The sequence below is a fragment of the Lathamus discolor genome, chromosome 1 (assembly GCF_037157495.1).
Source record: "Lathamus discolor isolate bLatDis1 chromosome 1, bLatDis1.hap1, whole genome shotgun sequence".
NCBI lineage: Eukaryota > Metazoa > Chordata > Aves > Psittaciformes > Psittacidae > Lathamus > Lathamus discolor.
Genome location: NC_088884.1, coordinates 147,889,823 through 147,917,144, shown reverse-complemented (window position 1 = coordinate 147,917,144; position 27,322 = coordinate 147,889,823). Strand labels below are relative to the sequence as shown.

At 37.3% G+C, this 27,322-nt stretch overlaps 1 protein-coding gene across 3 annotated transcripts in view; it reads left to right on the top strand.

Annotated features, from left to right (window-relative positions):
• The window catches only part of SLIT2 (slit guidance ligand 2), a 264,394-nt gene that overhangs the window by 170,934 nt on the left and 66,138 nt on the right, over nucleotides 1–27,322 (top strand). For 2 of the 3 annotated variants that reach the window (XM_065699849.1, XM_065699866.1), the window contains exons 8-15: nucleotides 128–291; nucleotides 5,427–5,565; nucleotides 21,944–22,015; nucleotides 23,324–23,395; nucleotides 23,934–24,005; nucleotides 25,879–26,022; nucleotides 26,152–26,315; nucleotides 27,066–27,089. In XM_065699849.1, the coding sequence (XP_065555921.1) occupies nucleotides 128–291; nucleotides 5,427–5,565; nucleotides 21,944–22,015; nucleotides 23,324–23,395; nucleotides 23,934–24,005; nucleotides 25,879–26,022; nucleotides 26,152–26,315; nucleotides 27,066–27,089 (851 nt within the window). The remainder of the gene's footprint in view (nucleotides 1–127; nucleotides 292–5,426; nucleotides 5,566–21,943; nucleotides 22,016–23,323; nucleotides 23,396–23,933; nucleotides 24,006–25,878; nucleotides 26,023–26,151; nucleotides 26,316–27,065; nucleotides 27,090–27,322) is intronic. The other variant, XM_065699857.1, reaches the window with a different exon arrangement.

Sequence of the window (27,322 nt, the reverse complement as noted above, 5' to 3'; positions counted from 1 at the left end):
TCGTCATTAACAACTTTTATCAATGCGTTGTCATAGTTGCTTGCTGAAGGGTGGGGCTGGGCAAGTTGGTTGTTTTTCTGTTTGTTCTCCCGAACTGAAAAGTATTTCCATGTTTTCTTCCATGCAGTCGTCTTCATTCCAACAACCTCTACTGTGATTGCCACCTGGCCTGGCTGTCTGACTGGCTGCGACAGCGGCCGCGGGTTGGCCTCTACACCCAGTGCATGGGGCCGTCCCACCTCCGGGGACACAATGTAGCCGAGGTCCAAAAACGGGAGTTTGTTTGCAGTGGTAAGGGAAACAGATGCGCTCACCAAGCCCTGTTTTAAAACACAGCTACCAACAGCTCAGTGGTGATTGCTACTGCTGCATGTTGACTTTTGCTAGCTTTTGCATAATCCAAGCATTAATGTTTATGGAAAAATAAGCTAATCAGTTTTATCACCATTTGTATCTTGTGTAGGTGTGCTTCTGGCCTTACAAATATAATGTGAATGCTGCATTCACACAGATTATATAGCTTCCTAAAAGTATAATCATGGAGGAGAGATGAGGAATATGAAATAAAAGGTTCACTGGCTGAGAACATAAGGCCTTTAGTAATAAGGAATTATTATTTTTCAACTTTACAAGTTGTTGCGTTTTCTTCTTGCTATTTTCTGCAGTTTGAATGATATTCTGAATCCCTAAGTTACTTTCTGAATGTTATTGGTATGCTTTAGTGCATCAGGTTATTTTCTGATATAAGATAATGAAATGACTAACAGTTCATTACTAATCACATTTTCTCTATTCATTTTTTTTCCTTCATATCTTCTAGATGAGGAAGAAGGCAAGTTTTTCTTTCTTATACAAATACTTTTAGAGTCAGATTGAAAAAAATTCTGTAAACTTTGTCTACTGTTTCAAGTTTCCTGAAAAATATTAGAAAATAGCTGGAATATAGCTATCTGGCTTGTCAGTGATTCAAGTTTGTTTCTACTAGTTAATTTTCTGCAGACTCCCAGAAGCCTATTGCCAAATATTCAAAACTTTGCACAGATCTATGCTTTTAAAATAGTTTTACAGAGAGCACAATGCTTTGTCTTTAAACAACCCCTGTCAGTGTAAGGCACTGCCATCATCGCATGGCAAATGCTAACAGTATTCTTACAGAATCACAGAATCACAGAATCCCAAGGGTTGGAAGGGACCTAAAAAGATCATCTAGTCCAACCCCCCTGCAAGAGCAGGGTAACCTACAGTACATCACGCAGGAACTTGTCCAGGCGGGCCTTGAATATCTCCAGTGTAGGAGACTCCACAACCCCCCTGGGCAACCTGTTCCAGTGCTCTGTCACTCTTACAGTAAAGAAGTTCTTCCTGATGTTAACGTGGAACTTCCTATGCTCCAGTTTACACCCATTGCCCCTTGTCCTATCACTGGATATCACTGAAAAAAGCCTAGCTCCATCATCCTGACACCTACCCTTCACATATTTGTAAACATTGATGAGGTCACCCCTCAGTCTCCTCTTCTCCAAGCTAAAGAGACCCAGCTCCCTCAGCCTCTCCTCATAAGGGAGATGTTCCACTCCCTTAATCATCTTTGTGGCTCTGCGCTGGACTCCTTCAAGCAATTCCCTGTCCTTCTTGAATTGAGGGGCCCAGAACTGGACACAATATTCCAGATGCGGCCTCACCAAGGCTGAGTAGAGGGGGAGGAGAACCTCTCTTGACCTACTAACCACTCCCTTTCTAATGCACCCTAAGATGCCATTTGCCTTCTTGGCCACAAGAGCACATTGCTGGCTCATGGTCATCCTCCTATCCACCAGGACCCCCAGGTCCCTTTCCCGTTCACTACTTTCCAGCAGGTCAACCCCCAACCTGTACTGGTACATGGGGTTGTTCTTCCCCAGATGCAAGACTCTACACTTGCCCTTGTTAAATTTCATCAAGTTTCTCCCCGCCCAACTCTCCAGCCTGTCCAGGTCTCGCTGAATGGCAGCACAGTCCTCTGGTGTGTCAGCCACTCCTCCCAGTTTTGTGTCATCAGCAAACTTGCTGAGGGTGCACTCAGTTCCCTCATCCAGGTCATTGATGAAAATATTAAACAGCACCGGTCCCAGCACCGACCCCTGAGGAACTCCACTAGTCACAGACCTCCAGCTAGATTCTGCGCCATTGACCACAACTCTCTGCCTTCTTCCTTTCAACCAGTTCTCGATCCACCTCACTACTTGATCGTCAAGCCCACACTTCCTTAGCTTATCTATGAGGATGCTGTGGGAGACAGTATCAAATGCCTTACTGAAATCAAGAAAAACTACATCTACCGCTCTACCATCATCCCTCCACCTAGTCACTTCCTCATAGAAGGCTATAAGGTTGGTCATACATGACTTCCCCCTCATAAAACCATGTTGGCTGTTCTTAATGACCCCCTCATCCTTGATATGCCTAGTGATGGAGTCAAGAATAAGTTGTTCCATCACCTTTCCAGGGATGGAGGTAAGGCTGACCGGTCTATAGTTACCCGGGTCCTCCTTCTTGCCCTTCTTATAGATTGGTGTGACCTTTGCCATCCGCCAATCCTCAGGCACCTCGCCCGTTTCCCACGACTTACCAAAGATGATGGAAAGTGGCCTAGCAATGACCTCCGCCAGCTCCCTCAGCACCCGTGGGTGCATTCCATCCGGACCCATCGATTTACAGATGTCCAGATTGCATAGCTGATCCCTAACCCAATCCTCATCTACCAAAGCAAACTCCTCCTTTGTCCTGACTCCTTCTGGGGCTATAGAAATCCGGGGCCCTCGGGGAGAGTCTGCAGGAGTAAAGACAGAGGCAAAGAAGGCATTCAGCACCTCTGCCTTCTTTATATCCTCTGTCTCCAGGGTACCCACTTCGTTCAGCAGTGGGCCTATATTGCCTCTTGTGTTAGTTTTATTTGCTATGTATTTGAAGAAGCCCTTTCTATTGTCTTTAACCCGACTAGCAAGATTGAGTTCCAAGGAGGCCTTAGCTGTCCTAATTGCCTCCCTACATCCTCTAACAACTGTCCTATATTCCTCCCAAGCGGCCAGCCCCTCCTTCCATAATCCATAGATTCTCCTTTTCCACTTGAGTTTGCCCAGCAGCTCCTTGTTTAACCACGCCGGTCTCCTAGATCCCTTACTTGACTTCCTACTCATTGGGACGCTCCGATCCTGAGCTTGGAAGAAGCGGTCCTTGAATGCTAACCAACTATCTTGAGCCCCTTTACCGCCTAGTACACTTTCCCATGAGACTTCCCTTAGCAGTTGACTGAAGAGGCCAAAGTTGGCCCTTCGGAAATCCAGAACTGTGGCTTTGCTAGGTATTCTATTCCTCCCACACAGGATCCTAAACTCCACCATCTCATGGTCACTGCAGCCAAGGCTGCCATTGACCGTCACCACTTCGACCAAACCCTCCTTGTTGGCGAGTACTAAATCTAGCAGCGCTGCTCCCCTAGTTGGTACGTCCACCATTTGCATTAAGAAATTATCATCAATGCACTCGAGGAACCTCCTAGACTGTGAATGACTGGCTGTGTGAGTCTTCCAGCAAATATCGGGGTAATTAAAGTCCCCCACGACGACTAAGGCATGTAGTCACGAGGCTACTTCCAGTTGCCTGTAGAAAGCCTCATCAACTCCTTCGTCCTGATCAGGAGGTCTGTAATAGACCCCCACAACTGTATCACCCGTGCCAGTCAGCCCCTTGATTCGTACCCACAGACATTCCACTTGCTCCTCATCCGACCCCGGACAGAACTCAATACATTCTAGTTGCTCTCTCACGTAAAGAGCCACTCCACCACCTCGCTTTGCTGACCTATCTTTCCTAAAAAGGACATATGTACACTTAAAAGGGCTCCTAACAGGATCACTTCATGTCTTTTATTTGTAAATGCGAAGCCCAAGTGTCAAGAACAGTTTTATAACTTGTTCACTATAATGCTTATTTTTAGGAAGGGGGTAACCATGTTTTCTCCTTGGATTTTAGTTTAATAAAGGCAGGTGAAATGTTTCATGCCTGTTAGTATAAAAAAAGTAGCATGTGGCATTAATTTTGGCAGCTGTTTGTACTTTTGTAACACATGCATAAATGTGAAATCAAATTATTATACTGTAAACTACTATCTCATAGAATCAGTTTGAGTTGGAGGGGACCTTAAATTTCATCTAGTTCCAACCCCCCTGCCATGGGCAGGGACACTTTCCGCTAGACCAGGTTGCTCAAAGCCCCGTCTAGCCTGGACTTAAAAGACTAAACTTTTCAGTAATTTAAAACTTGAGAAGTTGCTATTTGAAGTTGTAAGTAAGAACAGCAGTGGCTGCAATTTACATTATCAATGTACCCTTGCTATGTTTATATATGACATTAAATACGAGAGAGATCTTAGATTCAGTTGTGGTTACATAGTCACAAAGGTTTTTTTTTCCCCTCAGAATTTCAAAGCAGTCTCTAGCTTTTTTACCTTAATAAAAAAAAAAAAAAAAGGAGGGTTTCATGCCTTTTTCATCCCTTTTTGCCTTTCTGTATCATTTCAAAATAACAACTCTGTATCATTAAATCAATACAAGAATGAGTGTGTTAATATATTATGTGTAATCTGTTTACTTTCATAATAGTAAGTTATGATAGTAAGTTGATGAGATAGTAAGTTGTTTACTTTCTAAAACATTCATAAGTATGAAATTATTATCTTTGAGTGCTATTATAAATGCTGAGTTGGACATATAGCACAAGAACTTGGGAGGGAGGGGGGGAAGTTGTCTAAATTAGCCACCTGAGTTAGTAAGAATGGTAAATTGTGGGAGGAAGAAGTCTGCTGAGCCAACACAGAGTATGAACTGGGACATCAAAGCTTTTGTTTAATTTTGTGTCAGTGAACGAAAATGTCTTAACTCCAAAATTGTAAGTGATATGTAACTCAAGAACTGTACTCAAATAAGTATTTGCTAAATAAAACATAACTAGCAAGACTTCATTTTTTTGTACCAAAGTTCATTCATTTCTGTTGGCATGCATTTTTAATACTACATGAAATTTTGAAAACTAAATAAAACATTAGTTTTAAAAACACAGATTAAATAAAATATACATGACAAATGGATCATAGTTAGCCTTTAACAAGATGATTTTGAATGCAAGCTGCAAAATGAGTAATGATGTAATGAAAGCCCAGTAGTTGAGCCTTTGTGTTTTGTCTCTCAGTATTGTATCAGTATGTTGCTATCAACTGAGTATTTAAATTAATGCAATTAAAAAATATTGATAGGCTACAATGTTCGTTCTAGGACTTCTGACTTAAATTTTTCAAAGAAGTACAAAATGTAATGTTTTACTGTTGAAGTAAACTGAAATACTATTTGACAGTATTATGCAATTTTAAGAGAAACTCTTTTCCTTTGCAGGTCACCAGTCCTTCATGGCTCCGTCCTGCAGTGTCTTGCATTGCCCTGCTGCATGCACCTGTAGTAACAACATTGTGGACTGTCGTGGGAAAGGCCTTACTGAGATTCCCACAAACCTTCCAGAAACCATTACTGAAATGTGCGTAATCTGACTTTTTTGGATGAACTTGCAGAAATCAGGTTTTTCCTATGTATCCCTTTTTGTTCTTTGTATAAATTAATGCATTCTGTAGGGTAAAAACTTTGCAATACACATTCAAATTCAGATATCAAAAGAATATGAAGGTCTATGAAAATATTTATGACCTTTATGTTCTCTTATGAGTTAGTTTTGTGTGTACTACTCACAATCCATAGTTAAAATTGCATTCTGATTTGGTTTAAAAAGAGTTAGGGAATACTTGCTTTTCTGCAAGTGAGTGTATTTTTCACTGCAGGCTATAAATCTCTTTGCCTTCAGGGTTGCTCACTGTGCTGGTTTTGGCTGGGTTAGAGTTAATTTTCTTCGTAGTAGCTGGTATGGGGCTATGCTTGGGATTTGTGCTGAAAACAGTGTTGATAATACAGGGATGTTATAGTTACTGCTGAGCAGTGCTTACACCAAGTCAACGCCTTTTCTGCTCCTCACACCACCCCACCAGCAAGTAGGCTTGGAGTGCAGAAGGAGTTGTGGGGTGACACAGCTAGGACAGCTGACCCCAAATAACTCAAAGGATATCCTATACCATATGATGTCATGCTCAGCATTTAAAGCTGGGGGAAGAAGAAGGAAGGAGGGGATGTTGGGAGCGATGTCATTTTTATTCCCAAGTAACCATTATGTGTGACAGAGCCCTGCTTTCCTGGAGATGGCTAAAAACCTGCCTGCCTATGAGAAGTGGTGAACAAATTCCTTTTGTTGCTTTGTTTGTGTGCACACCTTTTGCTTTACCTGTAAAATTGCCTTTATCTCATCCCATGAGTTTTCTCACTTTACCTTTCTGATTCCCCCCTCCATCCCATTGTTGGGGTTGTGAATGAACAGCTGTGTGGAGTTGAGTTGCTGGCTGGGGTTAAACAATGACACTTAGACACTTTCTTTCAGTCACTTTGTCAGACTCGCTATTAGAGAAGCATACTTTTGCATGAAAGATGAACAACCTATATTACCCATAATTAGTATTCTGCTAAAACAGTATCCACAGAGGGTAATCTGGGAAGGCAAAACTAAGGTGGTTGAATGGGATCTGTGGTATAGTCATCATGTTCATACCATGTACTTATGTATAGAAGAGCATTCATGCTAAGAAGGTTGTGTGACTTGTCATATAAAGCAAAAAAGTTTACAAAAAGTACAGCAATGTCCTTAGCGTAGGTTATAGCAAAAGTGCTATAGGGCCTGCCGGCTTCAAGAGCAATGTGGCTGAGAGGTTGTGTGGGCAGAGAAGGAAAGTTACTTTTGCATTGTCTTCTTTGAAGGGGAGAAATGCAAGAAGAAGGTGAGCTTGCTGAAGAGATGGGCAGGGGCTATCAGCATGAGCATTTTTCTACACTGGGGATGGTGGAAGCTGTGTTTTGGAAGGGAAGCAGAAGTTCCCTTTACGGAAATAGTGGGAAAGTAGCTATGCTAACAACCTGGTAGGGAGGGTCTGTCTAGAAGTAAATGAGTTGGAGAGAGTATTCAGAATAAAAAGCTTTTGAGCACCTTGATGATATAAGATGATACGAAGAATTTCAGATAGGGGAAATGAGGGAAACAGATACTTGAAGTGAAAGGGAAGAGATTTCCAGAACATACATCCTTTTGTATGTAAGATCTTCTTGCAGGCTCAAGAATGAGTGTCCACAATGAGATTTTAAGAAATAAAGTACAGTTTAAGGATTTGTAGACAATCATATGGTTTGTTGATTTCTGACCTGAGTTTTGAACTTCACAGAATTGGAGCTACTATGGTTTCTTCTTATGATGTGAATAATAATCACATCTCTCGTCTTCATTATTACTGCTGTTAAGACTGAGCTGGCTGACCTTATCTGATCCAATTCAGTCATTCTGTTGTATAATACAAACACTTCTACCTTTCACCCCTCTCAGAAAAAATTCCTCTGCTTGCAAATAAAATGACTACTTCAGAAAATCCCTGCGCAGTGCCTTCTGAGGCTACACAGAAAATTTTCATTGAGTTGTATACTGGCTTTTTTACTTGCATGTATATGTGTGTGCATAAAAAGGAAGGAAAAATATCGCAGGAAAGAAGTGGGGAGTATTATTTCCAACATTTCCCACTATGTTTCTGCTGCTAACCACTGAATGAATAGTGATTACAGACACTAGAAGACTGACTTCTGCATGACTTTTATACCTACAGAATTTACGGCAGGTACGTGAAGTTAACATCTGTATTTCCTTAAGACATTTGGTAGTAGGGATTGCAAGGGTGCTCCTGAGTCTATATTTTAAGGGTCATCACTCCCAAAGAAATAATACAATGTGGAAGTTGCAAGTTGACTCTAAATCCACTGTCAAAAGAAATGTGTTTAAAATAAAAAGCAAATGGGAATTTACAGAATAGGAATGTGCTTTCTACTAATTTGTTTGCTATACTTTCTATGTAATAAATGCTGCTGGGTTTTAAGCTTGGACTGGTATGACCTTCAGCATTTTACTGGCCTGGAGAGGAAAAGAGAGTAAAAATATAACAAGGCCTCCAGCATTTGGCTAAGAAATTTAACAGATTGCAAACTGAGGCTCAATACTTCCTGCTAGGCTTCAAATCCCAGAGTGAGGCCATTTTGCATTCTGAGATGCATAATCATTAATATAGATAAATATGTATGTATTTGCTGATACAAATATGTAGAGTATATACACTGTGCTTTAATGTATATAGTTTATAGTTGTATAGTGTAAACTATCAGTTATCTCTCTGTGTATTGTCTCTCGTTTGTAAGTTCAGGCTAAATGGTATGCAGATCACAGTATTTTGCAGTTAAATAGCACCATTGATGCCGTAAGACATATGAACTTACATTTATTCAAAAGCTGGTGTAACAGTGGATAGAACAATAGAAAGCTAATTTTTTTTTTGTTTTATATTGAACAGATACATATACAAGTGAATGCCAGTGTAATGAGAAAACTGAACGTTATCATCGTACTTCATTGACACGAATATTTGATAAATCCGTAATACTTTCAAATCCCCTTTCTCTGGACTAGTTTATCTGCCCTATGGTGTTGTCATCTGTTTATAACCTGTATTTGTAGAATCCAGTGCTGAGTACTCCCAACATGTCATGTTATGCTTCAAAAAACTTCATGATCCACAAACACGTCTGGTGCCTTTTCTGCCTTTTGTCTTTTCTCTGTTGTATCTCATGTGACTAACCTTTTCCCATGAGGCTGACATGAAACTTTATTGTCAGCCCTCCATTATGGAGTTGCTTAAAATCTGACAACTTATTTTTGTTGCGTTTCATTCTTTCATCCATTTACAGGCTCTTGCTTCACAGGTTACTCTTAACAAGTGCAGGTTATTTTTAATAAGAATATAATCCATATTTAGTTTTTGAAGGTGCATAATACCTTTTTTTTTTTTCTTGAGGTTCTTCTTAAGTTTACTTTCAATGCATGCTTACGGTTTTGTGATGGTTTGCCATGTTCTCCATCGATTTCTTCTATCCTTATCTCAATGGAAAGCCTAACCTCCATGGTCAACTGCTTTATACCCTATGAAGCACTGATTTATTTTTGCTTGACACAAACTTCCTTTAAATAAAATGTTGTCTGATCTGTTTCTACATGAAAATACTTTGTATTCATTACATAGTCAGTCCATCTGGGACAATGCTGCATAAAATCTAAGTGGTATTAATCATGTTGTTCTCTGTCCTTCTGGTGTACACCCCCAGGGGGTTGATAAATTATCTTTCATCTAAATAATGTGATAAAAAAACCCTTTAAATATAATGTCGAATTTGTGAAGTATTAAACACTGACAGTTTCAGTTGAGTAAAATTTTGCATGTTAAAGCTCCGAATTAGATCTTTGGAGAGCAGAAAAGGCTTTCTGTTTAGAGTCTAATACTGATGCTGTGACTTTGCCTTGCCTTGATAGTTCTGCTGCACAGCTGTTTTGGGATGACGTTTTTAAGACAGTAGAAGCTGTCTTTGCTGATGTCTACTGCTTCTGTAGCAAAGCTGGCAAGGAAACTATGTGCTTGCACTGCACTGCAGCCCCCCACCCTGTTTCTGAATTTGGTGTGATAGCCCCTAAACCATTGAGAAACACAATTTCGCACTGGAAGTTGAAGTGGTTGAGGAATGAGCAGCCATTCCTTGTTGGTGGGAGCTGGAGGAAGCAGAACAAGTTGCCAAAATGCTGTTTTATTCCATTGCGTTGGATGTACAGGTGACTGTCAGACTGTTGCTGGGACAGTTTTGTCATACTGCTGTCTGACTTCTCAATTGGTACAAAAGTCAGTTGGCTAAAACTAGTGATTCCCGTTACGTGAAGTCAATTAGCAGGCAATGCATTTTCTGCCAAGTGCCTCTTGGTAAGACGCCTTCAGTAACAGGACTACTTATCTCCAAGTAGCTGCCAGTGAAAATGGAAGGAGAACAAATCCTGTGGTGTCTTCCTTTTTTCCTTCTGGTGTGATAAAGCTCAAAGCAAAATTAAGTATTCAGCATCTCAGTAAATGTAATTCTTAATCTTTATTGACTTAATACAATTCTATCTGTACCAGTTACACCCTTTCTGCAAAATTATTTCTTTTTATTATGTAAATAAGCTTACACACAGCTAAGTAAGAATACCTAAGCTTTTCTTTCCAGGATCTGCTCAGTCAATGTAGTATTATTTGAGAAAGAAATACTTAATATTCCATATATATTTGAAAAAACAAAATAATTGGTGGAGCACCAAGAGTACCCAATTTTAGTGCACCTACTCATTCTGCAGAAAGCACAGAATTAAAAGGTGCACCGGTGCACCTTTGCCACTGGGCCAAATGGGAACATTTCGTGCCATAAATGACAGTCAGGAAACATTTGTGTAACTTTAAACTTCAAAAAATTCCCTAAAATTAACCCTATTATTTTAATGTCTATATTGCAAATATTGTGAGGCAAAATACATTGCCCATAAATATTGCATATTGATAGTCTTCATATTTTTATTGCTTACTGTGCCTTACTTTTGCATTTTTGTCGTGGCTTAAGCCAAGCATGATTCATTATTCATTCATTAGAAACATCAACATTTAAGTTGATTTATATTTGTTGTTTAACCTGTCCCGTTTTCCAGAAATCATTATGGGATGCTCTTTTGCATGCATGTTCGGTCTATTGAGCTTAACCAACTCCAATGGTCTAATGCACCTAGGCCTTTCCACCTTTGTCATACAGCTAATATATTAAAGGCATTAAAGGTGATTCTTAAGGTTCAAAACTATTATCTTAACTGATTTTAGAAAGTAGAGCCTTTCCAGTGGCAATAGCGTTTATCAGCCTCTATGCTGTCATTCCTTCCACATTTTAGTTTTGCAGCACCGTTAATCTCTTTTCACTTGGTTGCATTTTAAAATTCACCCTCTGTGTGAAAATTCTTTGAGTGATCAGCAGAAATAACTCTGGTTCCCTTCAAATAGGGACTTTTTGGCACATGTTCAATCAGATAATCAGAAACCTTCAAATAGCGATCCAGCAGCAGTTCTATTAACTGTACTGGTACCTTCCAAGAATGGTGTGAGTAAGTGACATGTTCTTCTTTAGAAAGAAGAGGCTAAAAAGCCATTAATGAGCAAGACTACCTCATGAAAATGCTGCTCTTACATTCTTCTGATTTTCTCTTCTGTGGCTTGGACTACGAGTCTAAGTGGTTCTAAACCCTCTTTCCTTACTATAGTATTATGAATAAAAGAAAATAAATACAATTGTGATAACTATTTCTAGTAAAGGGAGGAATTACCTGCTCTGATGACCACAGCTTTGTATAAATGATTTTTTAAGCAGAAAAGCATGGATTTAAATTGATCTTTTTCCTTAATTTTTAGTTATATTAAAACCATTTAATTAATCAAAGGAAGCACTTAGTTAAATTTGTTTCTTTTTTAGAAAGGTAATAGTCACTACAATGGTATTTTGGGGAAGAGGAAAGTTTGCTGGAGGGGAGGGTGACTGGAAGGTAGCCATTGTTAACGAAGCAACTGACTTTCTAATTACTATTGCCTTGAAAATAAAGTTGGTCTTTCTTGTGAATGGAGCTTTCTAATGTTTGAATGCTAAAAATGAAGCTGTACTGTTGTTACATGGTAACTTTATTTACATTTCCCATGAGTTTCTTAAGTTGTCCCGTCAGTCTTGTCTCATCTTACCTTCCTGATTTTTACTGTTTTTCTTCATGTTTTCATATTCCTCCATCTTGTTCTCCTTTTTGCTTTGTTTTCATAAGTCTTTTGATTAATGATTCCATATTATGTCAAGCACTCAACTACATCTTTGTGAGCCATGTGATATTAAGCAGGATTAAACACTCCTGAGATTGCTTCACACAGTAACACTCAAATTACATTAAAGGAAAAGGGGTGGGAAGAAAGTGGGGGAGAAAGGATAAGGAGAGGAAGAGGAAAAAGAAGAAGCAAAGGAGGGGAAAGGAAATGAGATTTGACAGAACTGAACTTGACAGATGGACTTCACCAAGATAGAGTGACAAGTGACTTTTACTGTAAGAGTGACAGAGCACTGGAACAGGTTGCCCAGGGGGGTTGTGGAGTCTCCTACACTGGAGATATTCAAGGCCCGCCTGGACAAGTTCCTGTGTGATGTACTCTAGGTTACCCTGCTCTTGCAGGGGGGTTGGACTAGATGATCTTTTTAGGTCCCTTCCAGCCCTTGGGATTCTGTGATTCTGTGATTCTGTGACCTGATCACACTGCAGATGCTGGGGAAGTGCTTTGCGTAATTGAGGATTTTTATTTGAGAACTGGAAGCTCCATGTATTTATCTTTCCCAAGCTAAGTTTGGCATGTGTACAGTTTCACCATTTCTGTTTTTTTTAAAATTCACCCTTAGCTAAAAGTCTGAAGTATAGCCTTAAATAATTAGCTATTCAACAGCGAGACTCTTACATTGAGATGCAAAGATGCCTCTAAGGATGATCCTTTGCAGAGAAAGGTCACTTGGGAAGGGTTTAGGCACATTTATGTGTTTAGGCTTTAGTCTGAAAACAACACTGATAACAGACCAATGTTTTAGCTGTTGCTAAGTAGCGCTTACTTTGATCAAGAATTTCACAGTCTCTCATGCTCTGCCAATGAGGAGGGACACAAGAAGCCAGGAGGAAGCAGAGACAGAACACCTGACCCAAACTAGCTGAAGGGGTATTCCGTACCAAAGCACATAATGCCCAGTATAGAAACTGGGGTGAGTCACCCTGAAGGGCATCAGTTGGGTAGTGAGCAATTGTATTGTGCATCACTTGTGTTTATTATTTTCTTTTCCTTTTCCCCTTTTAGTTTTACGTTCTCTCCCCTTGTTACTTCCCTTATCATTATTATTAGTAGTAGTTTTATATTATATTTTAGTTATTGGACTGTTCTTAACTCATAGGGTTTGCATTCTTTCAGTTCTTCCTCTCCACCTGGAGACAGGGTGGAAAGAAGGGGAATGAGTGAGTGGCTGTGTGTTTCTGAGTTACTGGCTGGGCTTAAACCACAATAATTTATTGAAGGCAGTTCAAAGACTCACATAGAATGAAAACACTGAAACATCAGAGATAAGGCAGCTTTCTCTATATTTAACAGTTCAAAGTGTGATTTGGCTATTTACAGTAGCCTGACAGAAATGAGAGCAAACCCTGCATCTTCGCAGCTTGAAAGGAATGGGTCTGAATGCTGAGGGGAGGATGCAGCAAGTTACAAGACATTAAATTGATGACTGTTTTCCAGTGTCTGCATTTATTTCTGCTCTCTGGTTTAAACCAAAACATTAGTCTTTTCATGACTTGCACGTAATGTCAGTGCATAAATATAATTTACTTCTTAAATAGTTAAGCTGTCAGATCGAAGTTTTGCACATCTAGTGAAGTTCTGGAAAGGTTTTGCCAAGCTGGTATATATATATATACATACATACACACATAGCCATTAGGCTTGTATCATGCTGTATTGTTCTCAGTAGTTTGCAAGAATCCTCTATAACCATATCTGTCTTTTTCCAGAAAACATGTGTTAACCTTCTGATGCTACCTTAAACAGAGAGCTTGTTTGGTTTCACAATAATTTTTTTCACAGCCATTTAATTATTCTTGTGGCTCTTTTCGAAACTTTTCTGATTTATCAATTTTTTTTCTTAATTCCTGACATAACAAATGCATAAAATACTGCCAGTGTATGCAGGTGTCAAGTGAAAATACTTATGGATAAGGAAAATAGCTAATGTCATATTTGGTTTTTCATACTTTGGTCAGTAGGAAGCCAGAAAAATGAGCCAGATTTTTGAATTTTCAGAAATTAGAGGATTGAAATAAAGTACATTAAAAGATAAGGACTTTGTGGAGATGTTGCTATTTGCTAAATGCCCCGTGGACAAATCTACATGTTCTGCCTAATGTTTTCTCAGTTCTTAATCTAACTTTCCAAACTTCTGAGTAACTTCATTAGCTGCCATGTTTTTTAAATTAACTTTTCTCATATATGCTTCAACTGTACTTCATGTGTACTTTTCTTCAAATCTTCTTTTATCCTCTTTTCTTCCCAAAGGTTTTAAAGACCAATCCTGCCTTATGCATTGGGCTTGATACTCAAATTTCTTACCAGTGGACTAGAGAGACAGCCAATTTTTCAGTGAAATATAGAGCTTTTGCTTCTGTTTTGCTGAAAAGTTGTTGAGTCTTTATGTCCAGAAGCTTGTATTAAATAAGAGTATGTGATTTTTAGATGCATTGTCATTAGTTATAATGTATTAGTTTATACACTTTATCTTTTTCCTATAAGTTTATTCAGAAGGACTATAGCTTCACATATGGAGGAGGACCAAAAAATGTTCCTAATGCAATGGAAATATCTGGTACAAAATAGCTGACATGAAACTAAAATTTTACTATCAATATACTGTGTGACTGAACTTTTCCACATTGTACAGCACCTAATTTTAAAGGCCATCCTGGCCAGGTTTAGTCTGTTAATGCAAATAGGGACATTAACTTTGAAAATCTTTGCATGAAAATAAACCTAGCATTACTTCATCGTTTTGAAAGAAAGGTGTTATGACTCTCTGTCACAAGTCACACTCAGTTTAGATAGTTCATCTGGGGCATCAGTGATGTGAATACAGTTTTCTCTATATACTTTGATTGGTGGAAGGTCATTATATCCTACAGAACTAGTATGTGTGTCCATTGCAATATAAAACAAAATAGCTTGTTTCCTTTATAAAAAATGTAGAAATTTGCTAAAATCTTAAAATTTTCATGTGATATGTACATAGAATTTCACACAATAATTACATGTGAATAATGAAAAATTCATTATCCATGAGGCAATGTATAAATATGAAACAAAGGAATCTATTGGGGTATTGCCTTTTTACCTTAATATATTTAATTTTACCAATGCGGATTCCACTGAATTACATTTAACTTATCTTTGGGATTTCTACTGTAATATTTCTCAGGCAAAACTTAAAATATATTCCACATGACTGCCTCAAAAATACATGGTTTTGCTTAATTGGATAGTTAATCCTTTCTGCTTAACACACAGGAGAGAAACTGTGTGTCATGCATGCTCTTACTCAAATATCTTCCTAGTTTGAAAATTACAGGTAAATCATGTGGCTTTATGCTTGCTTGGTTGGTTTTTGTTGTTTTTTTTTTTTTTTTCCTAACAGATTTTAGTTATCAGACATTTTTGTAAGTAGAATATTTAACCTGTTCTTTACTAGCATGTGCTCTACATTGCCATTGTTCACACGCATCTTTGGCTTTCTTCCTACCCTTGTGTCCTATCTTAAAAATTAATTAAATTCAGAGGAAAAAGAATAATTTCATCAATCAAGAGTATGTAGAGACACAGAACAAACACAACAACTGGACAAAGAACTTGTGAAACCTGGGCTGGTTTCCAGAGACACTGGTAGTTACTAGCCAGAATGAACAACATTCCACCTTGAGGTGGGGTTGTGAAACTTTTTGGTGGATATTGAAGAGGAGGCACTTTGGAGGATCTCTCTGACTCTGCCAAGGGAGAGAAAATAACGCAAGCATGAAGTAAATGAATATTTTATACAGCGTGAAATGAAGCTTGAGAGGGCCCATCTAGCTCTTCCAGAAAAACCTTTATAGATCTCTGGCAGCTGTGCCACACTCCAGAGGTGTTGTTACTCTCAGATTTTATTTTCACAAATGGCTCTTCACTACTGATAACTTTTCCTCAGCAATATCAGTGAAGTTACTGTAAAAGAAATTAGGGATACTGACTTTTCACTGTTCTGTGTTTCACCCTCAATAGAATGATTTCTTCATTGTTTACATGATGTTAAATACATGATCCAGTAAGCAGCAACCATTTGTGAAAAGTATTCTCAGCTAAAATGCTTCATTTAGATTTTTGTGACAAATTTATGGTGTAAGTCCATGTACTATCTAAGAGGTAGTAAGGTCTCCTGCCACAATGTTGGTCTTACACAACGGTGCGATTCTCAGGCTCATGTTTCTGCTCAATGAGAACAGGTTGACAAGTCACTGCTTGTGATGAGCCAAGAGTGTAGTAGGTTTACATCTCTTTTCTGTGAATTTTATACAGTTACTTTGAACAGCTCAAGTAGTTTTTATAACAACTCTCATCAAAAATAGGCTAATTAGAGAGGTTTTAACTTGACTTTAGGTGACTCAGGCTAATTGCACTGGAGCCGCTCTCTGACAGATGCCAAAGTACTGAGCAAATAATTCTTTATGAAGTGGTGCATTTTGCCTACAATCTGAATCTGTAATAATTAAGGAACGTAAAGCTTATCATCATTAATGGTGCTGTAGGGTTGAGAGTATGAGATGGCCCTTTCTCTTTTCATCTGAGATGAAAAATGAAATAAATGCAGGTTTGGGACTTGCTTTTGAGTAAATGCAATGAATTGCTTAATAGCTTTAGAATGACAATTCTTGTTACTTTTTTGATGTAATGCAGACTAAGGAGTCGTCTGTCATTTACAATCAATCCCCTGAGGAAAAATTTGATAGAACAATTAGAATGGGTGTTAACAGTTTGGCAAGCTTTAAGGCAACATTGTCAGTGATTCTTTATATGCAAATATTTAGATAACTGTCAACCAGATTTATTAATACACAGAATCAGGGACTGAAATTCTAAATAAAGTGCAAGCAATATAGTCATTCAAGATGTATCTTTTGTTTTGTTAGACATGGATGGTAGCACAGATTTCAACAAAATTCTTTTGCTGCTAAAATTAGAAACAACATTTAGTGGATATAAGCACTCTGGAGGTGCAGTTGTTGGGAAAGAAAAAAACGAGGTACTTTGTTTAATATCCTCAAGAATACTTGTAGCAAAGGGAGATCATTACTTTTTCCTTATTTTAAAAACAAACAAAACCCCTTAAACCTGGCAGATGTTGCTTATGATGAGAGATGGGTTGGCTGTGTATTGCAGTTCTTCAGATTCAGGAGCTGCATTGAATCCCATCACTGAAATCTATTTTCTGTTTTCTGACAGCTGTTTTTGCCATTTACTTTAAAAGCAGATGGGGAAAATGCAAAGAAGAGCTGTCAATTTTATTACCATGTATAATCAGCATCTGTGCAATACATCAGACTCATTGCATAGCTTACACTTTCTTCTCTGTAGTAAAAATTCTTGTGGGATTTCTTAACAAGCTTCTTCCATACTTTTTGTAAAAGAGTAGGTGCTGGAATTAAATAAATTAATTAAGTTCTAAAGCCACTATCATAGTGACCAAATTTACTTAATTAAGATGTTATGTTCTGATTGTTCGATTATAAAGTATATGGCTGATTTCAAATTAGTGTTTTCTTAAGGATGGGGTTTTATTTTATTGTTACTAAATGCTTTTTTTTTTTTCTTTAGCTATATATCTAACCCCTTAACACAACATCTATGTGCAGCACATCTCTGTGCAGTATTTTTTACCTTTCTCTACCGAGCAGGCTTAGTATATTGTACCCCATCTGCACGATTTAAAATAAAAGGATTCTGTAGAGAACAGGGTGTTCTTCATTCCCAGTCTGCGTCTTTCCTGGTGCAGAAGTCTTTCACAGAAATGACTTTTTATAGTAGGAAAATAAGCTAGTTTCAAAGTGTCAGTATAAATAAACATGTTGTCTGTCTCTGTAAGTGCGGAAGTAGTAATCGGTAATGGCGTGCTCCAGGCTTCTAGTAGAGAACAGCATCCTCCTGGAAAGTGTCAAGTGATTTACATGTCACAGGGCTCTCAGGGGACCGGGTGGGAAGAATCCGTCTACTGGCTGGGGAGCTACTTTGATTTATTTTGACTAGGTTGGAAGTCATAACTGCAGAAGCACCTTTGTTTCTCAGAATAGTAAGTGGTTGTACATTATGGTGTCTGCAGTGATAAGCAGGGGGAGAAGAGTTAGAAAAAGAAATGTTCACAGTACATTTCCTAGATAGGAGAGATTAGGTAATAGTCTTCAAAAAAGGTTTTAAACAGTTTGGCAGTGTTAAAAGACAGTGAAACACTTATGTATTGATGCAGAACTTCTTTGAAGTGAAGCACTAAAAGGAGCAGGAGACTTAATACTAAAAGCATTAATTAGTGTTTGTGTGGTGATGGGCACAGTACTTCTTACACATGAGGCAGTGCAAGCTTTGATGAAAAGTGTACTGAACTACCTTCCTCCATTATCTTATCTTATTAAATATGCTACTGAAATTGACTGTGGCTTTTGAAAATGAAACCACTAAGGCACTGTTTATGATGCATAGATGACCATTTATAAGAAAGAGTGGCTTCTGGGATAACTTTGAAAAGAGATGCTGTGCATAAAATTTAATACAAGTTCCATAGAGAAATACTGATACTAGCTTTTTGTTCTTCTGTGATATAGTGGTACTTCTGGCCATGTCATTTGTGAGAACTTAATAGCTGATGTTTTCAGTATCAGATACAGCCCATCCTATTCCAGAATTAAAAATGCTTAATTTAATATAAGGATTAATATAAAGGTTTTTTAATTACTATGGGGTTTATTGTTACAATGCAAATTTCCTTTAGATATTAGTCTATCTGTGCTTTGTTACCTTGGAATACATCTAATTAGATTTTCTCTGGAATGGTGGATGGAAATTTGCACTCTGAAATTCAGCTGATTTTAGAAAGATAAAGCCAAAGATTAGAGGATAACAATGCTTGAAAATGTGAATTTGTTTTACTTTCTTTACAAAGTGGGGTATAAAAGATTATTCTTCTGCATTTATATAATCTTATTTTTCCTTTCTTATGCTAATCTCATTTTGTAAAATGTGATGTGTTTTAGTGCGAACATCTTGGCGTGACATAAGAAAAGACATACGTAGATGATCCTACTATAACAAATCCTTTATCCAGAAGAGCTTGTAAATTTATCCCAGCACTGCACAGTCTGTCTATTAGACTATAAATTTCTCACTAAAAGGAAACGTTAGGTAAAGTTGACATGGAGTTCATCTTACATATCCACCATTGAATTGTAGCTTGCTCCATTAGATCTGCTAGAAAATTAGGTTTCAGAAACATAGTGTAGTAGGACTTCTTCAGGTTTTGGACCCATATAATTTGTAGACAAATTGGACAGCAGTAAATGAAATCAGCTGTTCCATCTTTTAATAAAAAACGGCATACATGTATCCTGTAAGATAACTTCAGCTTATAGAACTAATACATCTTATATTAAAAGAATAAACTGGAAAATAATATTGTGTCTTTATTTAACTCGACCTTGTCTTTCTCAAGTTACATGTCTAGTTAAGAACATTGTGTGTGTAAACATAGGTGAGCCTCTAGCACTAGGTTACAAATCTCTACATCATAGGCTAATCAGCAGCATTTATAAATGAGGCTTGTGTCAGCTTCACGAGGGAGTGTTGCCACTGCAACATCTGTCTGCAATATCTGTCTTTTCCATAATACCCAGAGGCATATTTTCCCAGTGTCTCTCTCTCTCCAGCAATTCATGTCCTTCAATATGGCCTAATCCTTCCCTGTTCTCTTTAACCCTCCCCCACTTTGCAGTCCTCTGCATATGCCCTATGTGTTTCCCTGTGCAAGATATTCTTTGGCTGGTTTTCAAAGCTACACATCTGATAAATGTCTGGTCAGGCTGTCCCTGGTGGTTAGGCAGTTGGTACCTGCCAAATAGAGTGTGTAATAGGAATGGATGGATTCCCTTCATGGCTGGGTTAATTTGGTTTCTCAGCTCCTTCCCATTGCTAAAATAAGGGAATTTTTAGAAACTTTTTATTTGAAGGTTTTACCTCTCTTTGACCTACCCATCCAAGTAGAAAACTACCTAGATGATAAGCATGCGTAATCTTTATTTTATGGGGAAACTAAGCTAAGAATGTAGTGTAAGAACAGAATACTTCAGTTTGGTCTAACTTGGTGTTGACATTTAACTTAAGTAAGATTTTGCTTATTCAGATGTTCACCTTCTGCATCTACTCAAGTATACTGGAGAAGATTTACCTTGTTCCTTTGTAGCCTAGTCAGTACTTCTGGTCTGATGAAAAATGTGTTTCATGGGTCCAAAAGGCTCAGCCAAGGTGAAGAAAGCATATGGAAGAATATTGTGTTTATGGAAAAAGTTAACAGTCTTGTGCCATGGGATTTCCTTCAGTGTTTAAAACGTACCTGAAAACTGTAGTAAGGTGGGAACATTTTCCTGGGTTAGGACGTTTTTAAAACGTGAACCTTGTCTAAAACAACTCTGATGAAGTGAGATTTCCTGCATGTCAGGAAGATATTTTGAGGCTTTTGGATTTTTTTCTTGGCTTTTTTATAAGCCATCCAAGAATAAACTCTGCTAAGGTGAAGCAAGTCTAGACTTAAGAGATTTTGAGTATTAAATGTGCAAATATCTCCATCTGAACAAAACTTCACAAAGGCAGCAAAACTTCTTTCTTCAGATCAGCTGTACCATGATAACTGGAGAAGCTTTATAAACAGAAACAATTGTCTTAAGAATACCTTCTTGGAAAGGCTTACTCAAAGTGAGTATAGGAACTTACTAGTTACACTGCATACCCAGAGACTTTTATGTCTCTTTATCAGAGCAGAAGTGAAACAGAAGAGAGTTAATAAGACAAGGCTGAAAGGAAAGATACAGGCTAATATTCCCACATCTAAATTTAAAAAGGCTTTTTAGCTTTTAATTTTGGGTCAATGTTGATGTAATTTAAAACAGTGCAGTAAAGTCTACAGAATGTGGATTCCTTATATGAAATAGATTTTTGGCATAGTCTTTATGTACGTAGATCATAGGGTTGGTGCCTGTCCATGAAAGAAGGAAAGAGAAAGCTTTTTAGATTCATGTTAAGTAGTTTGAATAATACTGCCTTTTCCTGTTGTACTTTTTAGTACAGTTTCATTCCTTATGTCTACATAATAGAATTTTTACACTGCCATAACCATGAAATACTATGGTGTGTGAAGAAGTAGCTTCTATTTTAAACGTGCTTATTGCTGAATCTATCTTGACTTGTTGGCAAGTGGGCCATAGGTCTGTGTCAGCATAGATCTCCCATATGCAAAGCTGTGGAAGTTCAAAAAATTCTTAGAAAACTGTTTTCATCAGGAAATTCACACTTTGATGTATGTCAAGTTTCAGTCACAGTTACTATACATACAAAGGAAATATGGTCAGTAACATAAACTACAATTTTAAATTAAAATACTTGTTTAAATAAGTTAGAAGTGTGCCTGTTCAATCTTAGTACTGTATCTATCTTAAAGAAAATGTGTTACATACCGTATCTAAAGAAATCATGTGTGCATGCATGTTGAAAAATATGGCTTTTGCCTTACTGCAGGTAGCAACATATGTTATTTGTTCTTTAGGAACGTTCCTCTCCCCTTTCCTATGGTTTTCATATTTCGATGATTAACTCACAGAAATCTTTAGATGTTTCTAAATAAAACTCGCTGTATGTGAATAATACATTGGGAGTCAATTAACACCAACTCAAGTTTGAATTTTTACATGACAGCTCTAGCTTAAATTTTACAAAAAACCTTGCATGCCCTGAAAATACGTTTCTTTAGATACAAAGATTGGCGTTTAATTTACATCATTACACTCAATAGAGTACAAAGTTTGGTTTTACAGACAAAACCTTATTTTTTGTTATGAAAACTAAAATGAAATTACCTTGTTTCTTAAGATAAAATTATACTGAAAAAGAAAGCAAAGCAACCTTCTTTGTTAAAGTCTGTCCCTTCTAGTTTGTTATGTCTTTACACTACTGTTTGGCTTGCATTCTGTATTTTTATGTTGTTGCTGTTCTTTTCAGACGATTAGAACAAAACTCAATCAAGGTCATACCTCCTGGAGCTTTCTCACCATATAAAAAGCTTCGAAGAATGTACGTACCAAATAATTTGGAATTTTTTTTTTATTTATTTTCATATATAGAATCATAGAATCATAGAATAGCTAGGGTTGGAAAGGACCTCAAGATCATCTAGTTCCAACCCCCCTGCCATGGACAGGGACACCTCACACTAAACCATCCCACACAAGGCTTCATTCAACCTGGCCTTGAACACTGCCAGGGATGGAGCACTCACAACCTCCCTGGGCAACCGATTCCAGTGTCTCACCACCCTAACAGGAAAGAATTTCCTCCTTATATCCAATCTAAACTTCCCCTGTTTAAGTTTTAACCCGTTATACATACACGCACACATACACGTATATATAGAATCATAGAATAGTTAGGGTTGGAAAGGATCTTAAGATCATCTAGTTCCAACCCCCCTGCCATGGGCAGGGACACCTTACACTAAACCATGTCACCCAAGGCTCTGTCCGACCTGGACTTGAACACTGCCAGGGATGGAGCATTCAGAACTTCCTTGGGCAACCCATTCCAGTGCCTCACCACCCTCACAGTAAAGAACTTCTTCCTAATATCTAATCTAAATTTCCCCTGTTGAAGTTTTAACCTGTTACCCCTTGTCCAGTCACTACAGTCCCTAATGAAGAGTCCCTGCCCAGCATCCCTATAGGCCCCCTTCAGGTACTGGAAGGCTGTGATGAGGTCTCCATGCAGACTTCTCTTCTCCAGGCTGAACAGCCCCAGCTTTCTGAGCCTATCTTCATACAGGATATATATCTGCATATAAAAACAAAGGCCAAGTTGAGGTTATACAAAGGAACTGCAGTCAATGTGTGAGCATTTAAGAAAGTTTGACTATGACCATAAGACTGTATAGCATATTTGTCAAGTTAATATTTTTTTTACCAAGTATTAAATTTTTTTGGTATATGGTTCTGCATAGAAGTAATATGTTACTGTGGCAAACATTCTATAAACAAATAAATTAATGGGGATAAGCCACTATTATTTCAGAATATCTTTGACTTTGTATAGCTCTGTTGTGATAACAAACAATTCTTTCTAAAGTGTACTTAAGCAATTAGGAAAAGTATTTTTGTTTTGTTGTTTTTTTTTCCCCCCAAGCATTTGAAAGGCCTATTATTTACCATGCATTTTGTTTCAGTGTACTGGCAATTTTAGTGGTTTTGTATTAAAATTCTTTATCAGTGTCTCATGTAAATATTTTAATTTCTCTCTCCCTTCCATGTCCAATTCTAATTACATGTTATTTGAACATTTGCTATATTGAGAATAGCTTGAATTAATTGAATCAAATTTCCTTTATTTTAGTGACCTGAGCAATAACCAGATCTCTGAAGCAGCTCCAGATGCTTTCCAGGGCTTACGTTCACTCAATTCACTGTAGGTATATGTTTGACCTATAAAAACAAAAGCAAATTTCTCATATTCTTATAGTGCAATTGTCTTGAATTTTCATCTCCCTGCAGAGTTTTGATACAAATTTGATTAATTCTGAAAACTGTAAAAATAATTTCAGAATGTTGGAGTGATATTTGAATGCAGTATCACAGCTGGATGCTAAAAATGTATGGGTCTTTTTTATAAATATAATTGTGGCAAATAATTGAACAAATTCAAACACTTCTTTTTTTCCCCAGTTAGCCATTCTTACTAACAGCAAATCCACTTACTAGGGTCCCTTGTTAAGGCTGTAAACAGTGAGGTGCTGATTCTGCTAAGAGCTCTTTGGGCAATGCACCTTTTGGGAAAATGTGTGATCCTACTGCCTCACAGGACCACAAGGATCTTACAAGTATCAAATTGTTGATATTAAATTCCCTTCAGTAACATGGAACTTTCTTTATTTTAAAAGTCAAAATCACATATTATATACCTTTCATAATAGTGGCTTTCTACATGTGATTATTTCCTGGTACAGTGTCCTCTATGGGAATAAAATTACAGAACTTCCGAAGGGCCTCTTTGAAGGGCTCTTTTCTCTGCAACTGCTGTGAGTATTTTTTTAATATTTATTCTATTTTAGGATAATTCAGAAGGTTAAACATGATGAGAGAGTTATGCCTAGAGAAGAACTGGCAGGAAATCCTATCTGTAAGATCAGAGTATAATAAAAACAAATTATGTTAAAGCCAAAAGAGTCAAGACTGTTGTAGGCCAGCTTGCCATTCATCCACAAATTTGATCGTATCTCAGTTCATGTCTCTGACAAAATGAAACTATTATTGTGTAGAATTTATGAGGATAAAATACGTAAGATATGATATTGTCTTGCATTGTTTACAAAAATCAGTATTTATTAAGTGTTGTGAGAACCACAGAAGGAATATTTGTGTGTTATATACAGAGAAAAGATGTAGTGGAAATGCTGTGTAATTGTATTTCTGGTTGTTCCCATGGAAGTACAGAGTTGCAGCACAGTTTCATTGATGACTTTTAATGTTTTCTGACTCTCATCTCTGTACAATTCAAACTCCAGCTGCTGTTTAACATTTTGGAAATTTCCATGTGTAATCTTATAAACAATTTCTATTTAGACTTAATACTGGTAATAAAAAATAATGACATAGCGATACATTTATCAAATATTGTCAATGTTCATCAGAAGAGGCTGTACTCTGGATGTGCTGCATAAAAGAAATTTGTGAAATAGGCCATAAAACAACGGTGGTGTTTTGGGATGAAATGGACTTGTTGGTTTAAAGCTTCTTCAAGAATTTAAAATTTCTTCTCACTTGATTAAAAGTATTTAATGTCCAGACTTTATTGTGTAATGATCACCACAATGTTCATTACTAACAACGCAATGAAGATGATGGATCATTAATACAGAGAAAATGCAAGTTCTAGCACCACCTAGAGGTTTATATTTATTTATTTTAGTCAAAAACTAGGCGGGGGGAGGGGGGTACACATTCCTGTTTTCCTTTTAGATTTTAGTTATAAAACCATACTTCAGACGTTGTAAAAAAAAAAAGGAAGAGCCATCTCTGAACTTCTCTATTTAAAGAATGTCCATGGCTTGATATACTTTGCATAGACGATAAATTTCACTTTAAGTAAATTTCTGTTTGTGTGCTGAAACTTTTTATCAAAGCATTGGTTTCACAAATCCACCATTCTATTTCATTTCTGGATGGAAATTGGATTAAAAAATGGTTATAAAAAATTCATGTAGTTGGATGACATTTTATTTTTTTTTTCTCCTCAAAAACATGAAGGAGTTGGTTTAAATTGCCTTGTTTGTTTTAGCTTTAGAAGTCTGGGAGGTACAGGGAAGAAAAGGTTCCCTTCAAAGATGGAGAAGAAAAAGGATCCAAGACTCATTTGGATATATTCCATGCCACCAGTTTTTACTACAACTCTGTTAATGCGGCAGCATGCTGATTAGAAACATATAATTAAAAGTGCCATTGCACATCTCTTCCAGCTAATGAACACAGTGTTCAATTCCTTCTTTTTTCTTTTTTGTTTGTTTATTTATTTATTTGGCAAAAGGAAGTAGTTTTCCTTGCAGATAATTGATTTTTTTAAGCTAGTTTCTTTTTTTTTCCTTTTTTTTTCTTTTTCTTTTTTTCCTTGCACAGGCAAATACCACACACACATTCTACCAGCACTCACAAGAGATTTGATTTGAGCTGAATAGCCCCACACTTTTCAACTCCAAGGTGGAAATATTTAGGAATCATTTCAGATCACCTAAATAAGATATTTAATTGAAATGCCTTATGTCACTGTCAATTAATATTTGATACTACACCTCTTGTTCTGGTTACAAGTGAGCACAAAAAATACCTGACAAATGCTGAAGCTGCAGTGACACTGAGTGAATTCTTTCAATTTTAAAATTGTCTTCCATTAAACAGATTATTGAATGCCAACAAGATTAACTGCCTTCGAGTTGATGCTTTTCAAGATCTTCACAACCTGAATCTTCTTTCTCTGTATGATAATAAGCTTCAGACAATTGCAAAAGGCACCTTCTCACCCCTACGTGCAATTCAGACCTTGTATGTATGCTCTTGTTTCTGTTTGTCTTTAGTATGACTTCATATTCTACAATGTACTAAAACTATTGGGAACTGCTGAGGCCAAAGGGAAATAATGTGTGAAATTATATATTTTTTTCTTCATGAAAGGCATTTGGCTCAGAACCCATTTATCTGTGACTGCCATCTGAAGTGGCTGGCGGATTATCTTCATACAAACCCCATTGAGACCAGTGGTGCCCGTTGCACCAGCCCCCGCCGTCTGGCAAACAAAAGGATCGGCCAGATCAAAAGCAAGAAATTCCGCTGCTCAGGTAATTTTCTTAGTTCAGCTGCTATTTTTCTTTTATTGGCAAAACCAGTGGTTATAGAAGTTCTAATGAAGGCAGCTGGCTCTCTATGGAATTATTAAACATTGCAGAATCTTTTTTAGTTCTTTGACTGAAGGGGGGAAATCATGGAAGTCATAGACTACTGGATCATGGAACATTACTATAGTTAGTACATTTGGCATTATTTCTGAGTAGCATTAAATCTAACAAAAGAAATGCAATATATACTTCAGAATGAAATGCTAAAGTTATTCACTACAAGTATCACCAACATAAATCATTTTGGAAGAATTTCCACAAGGCTCTGGAGTATGTGAAAGATCTAAAAATTTCTAGCTAAATATGGAAACATGACATATTCGTTTTATACAGGGAGCTTACCTCATACTGAAATTTACTGTTTTCTTTTTCTAATCTTATTCCATTTCCTACTTACATTTCTTTAAATCCTAACTTTTGTCATATGGTATCCAGCTGTTCCAGGTGCATTTCACATTCTGCGATTTACTCAGTCTCAAGTGCAAACACCAGCTGAGAACTGTTTGTTACCCATGTTCCGGATATATTTATGACTATTCACACTTTGTTGTTTATCAGCTCTCGTTGTGAATACACATTTTTTTCACTTAATTATCTGTAGTTAACTGTAGTCCATACTTAATCTAATAAAACTCATTCTTTGCTTGCTGACATTCAGGTGCATCTTCTATTTTTTTTTTTCTCTTTATTTAGCTAAAGAACAGTATTTCATTCCAGGTAGGTTTGACTGCAGTAAGATTGACTAACTGCAGATATTCTCTCCCTTTCCTCAAAAAAGCAAAGTTTGTTATAGCTTTTAAGAAAGTGATGCATGTGTATTAACTTTAGTCAATACCTGTAGCTAGACTTAGTTTTTCCTTTGTAGATTACTAATAGTTCTGTTTTCTGAATATGAGCTTAGCATGCAGTTCCATTTACTTTTTTTTGTCTCACAAATGTCACACAATCTA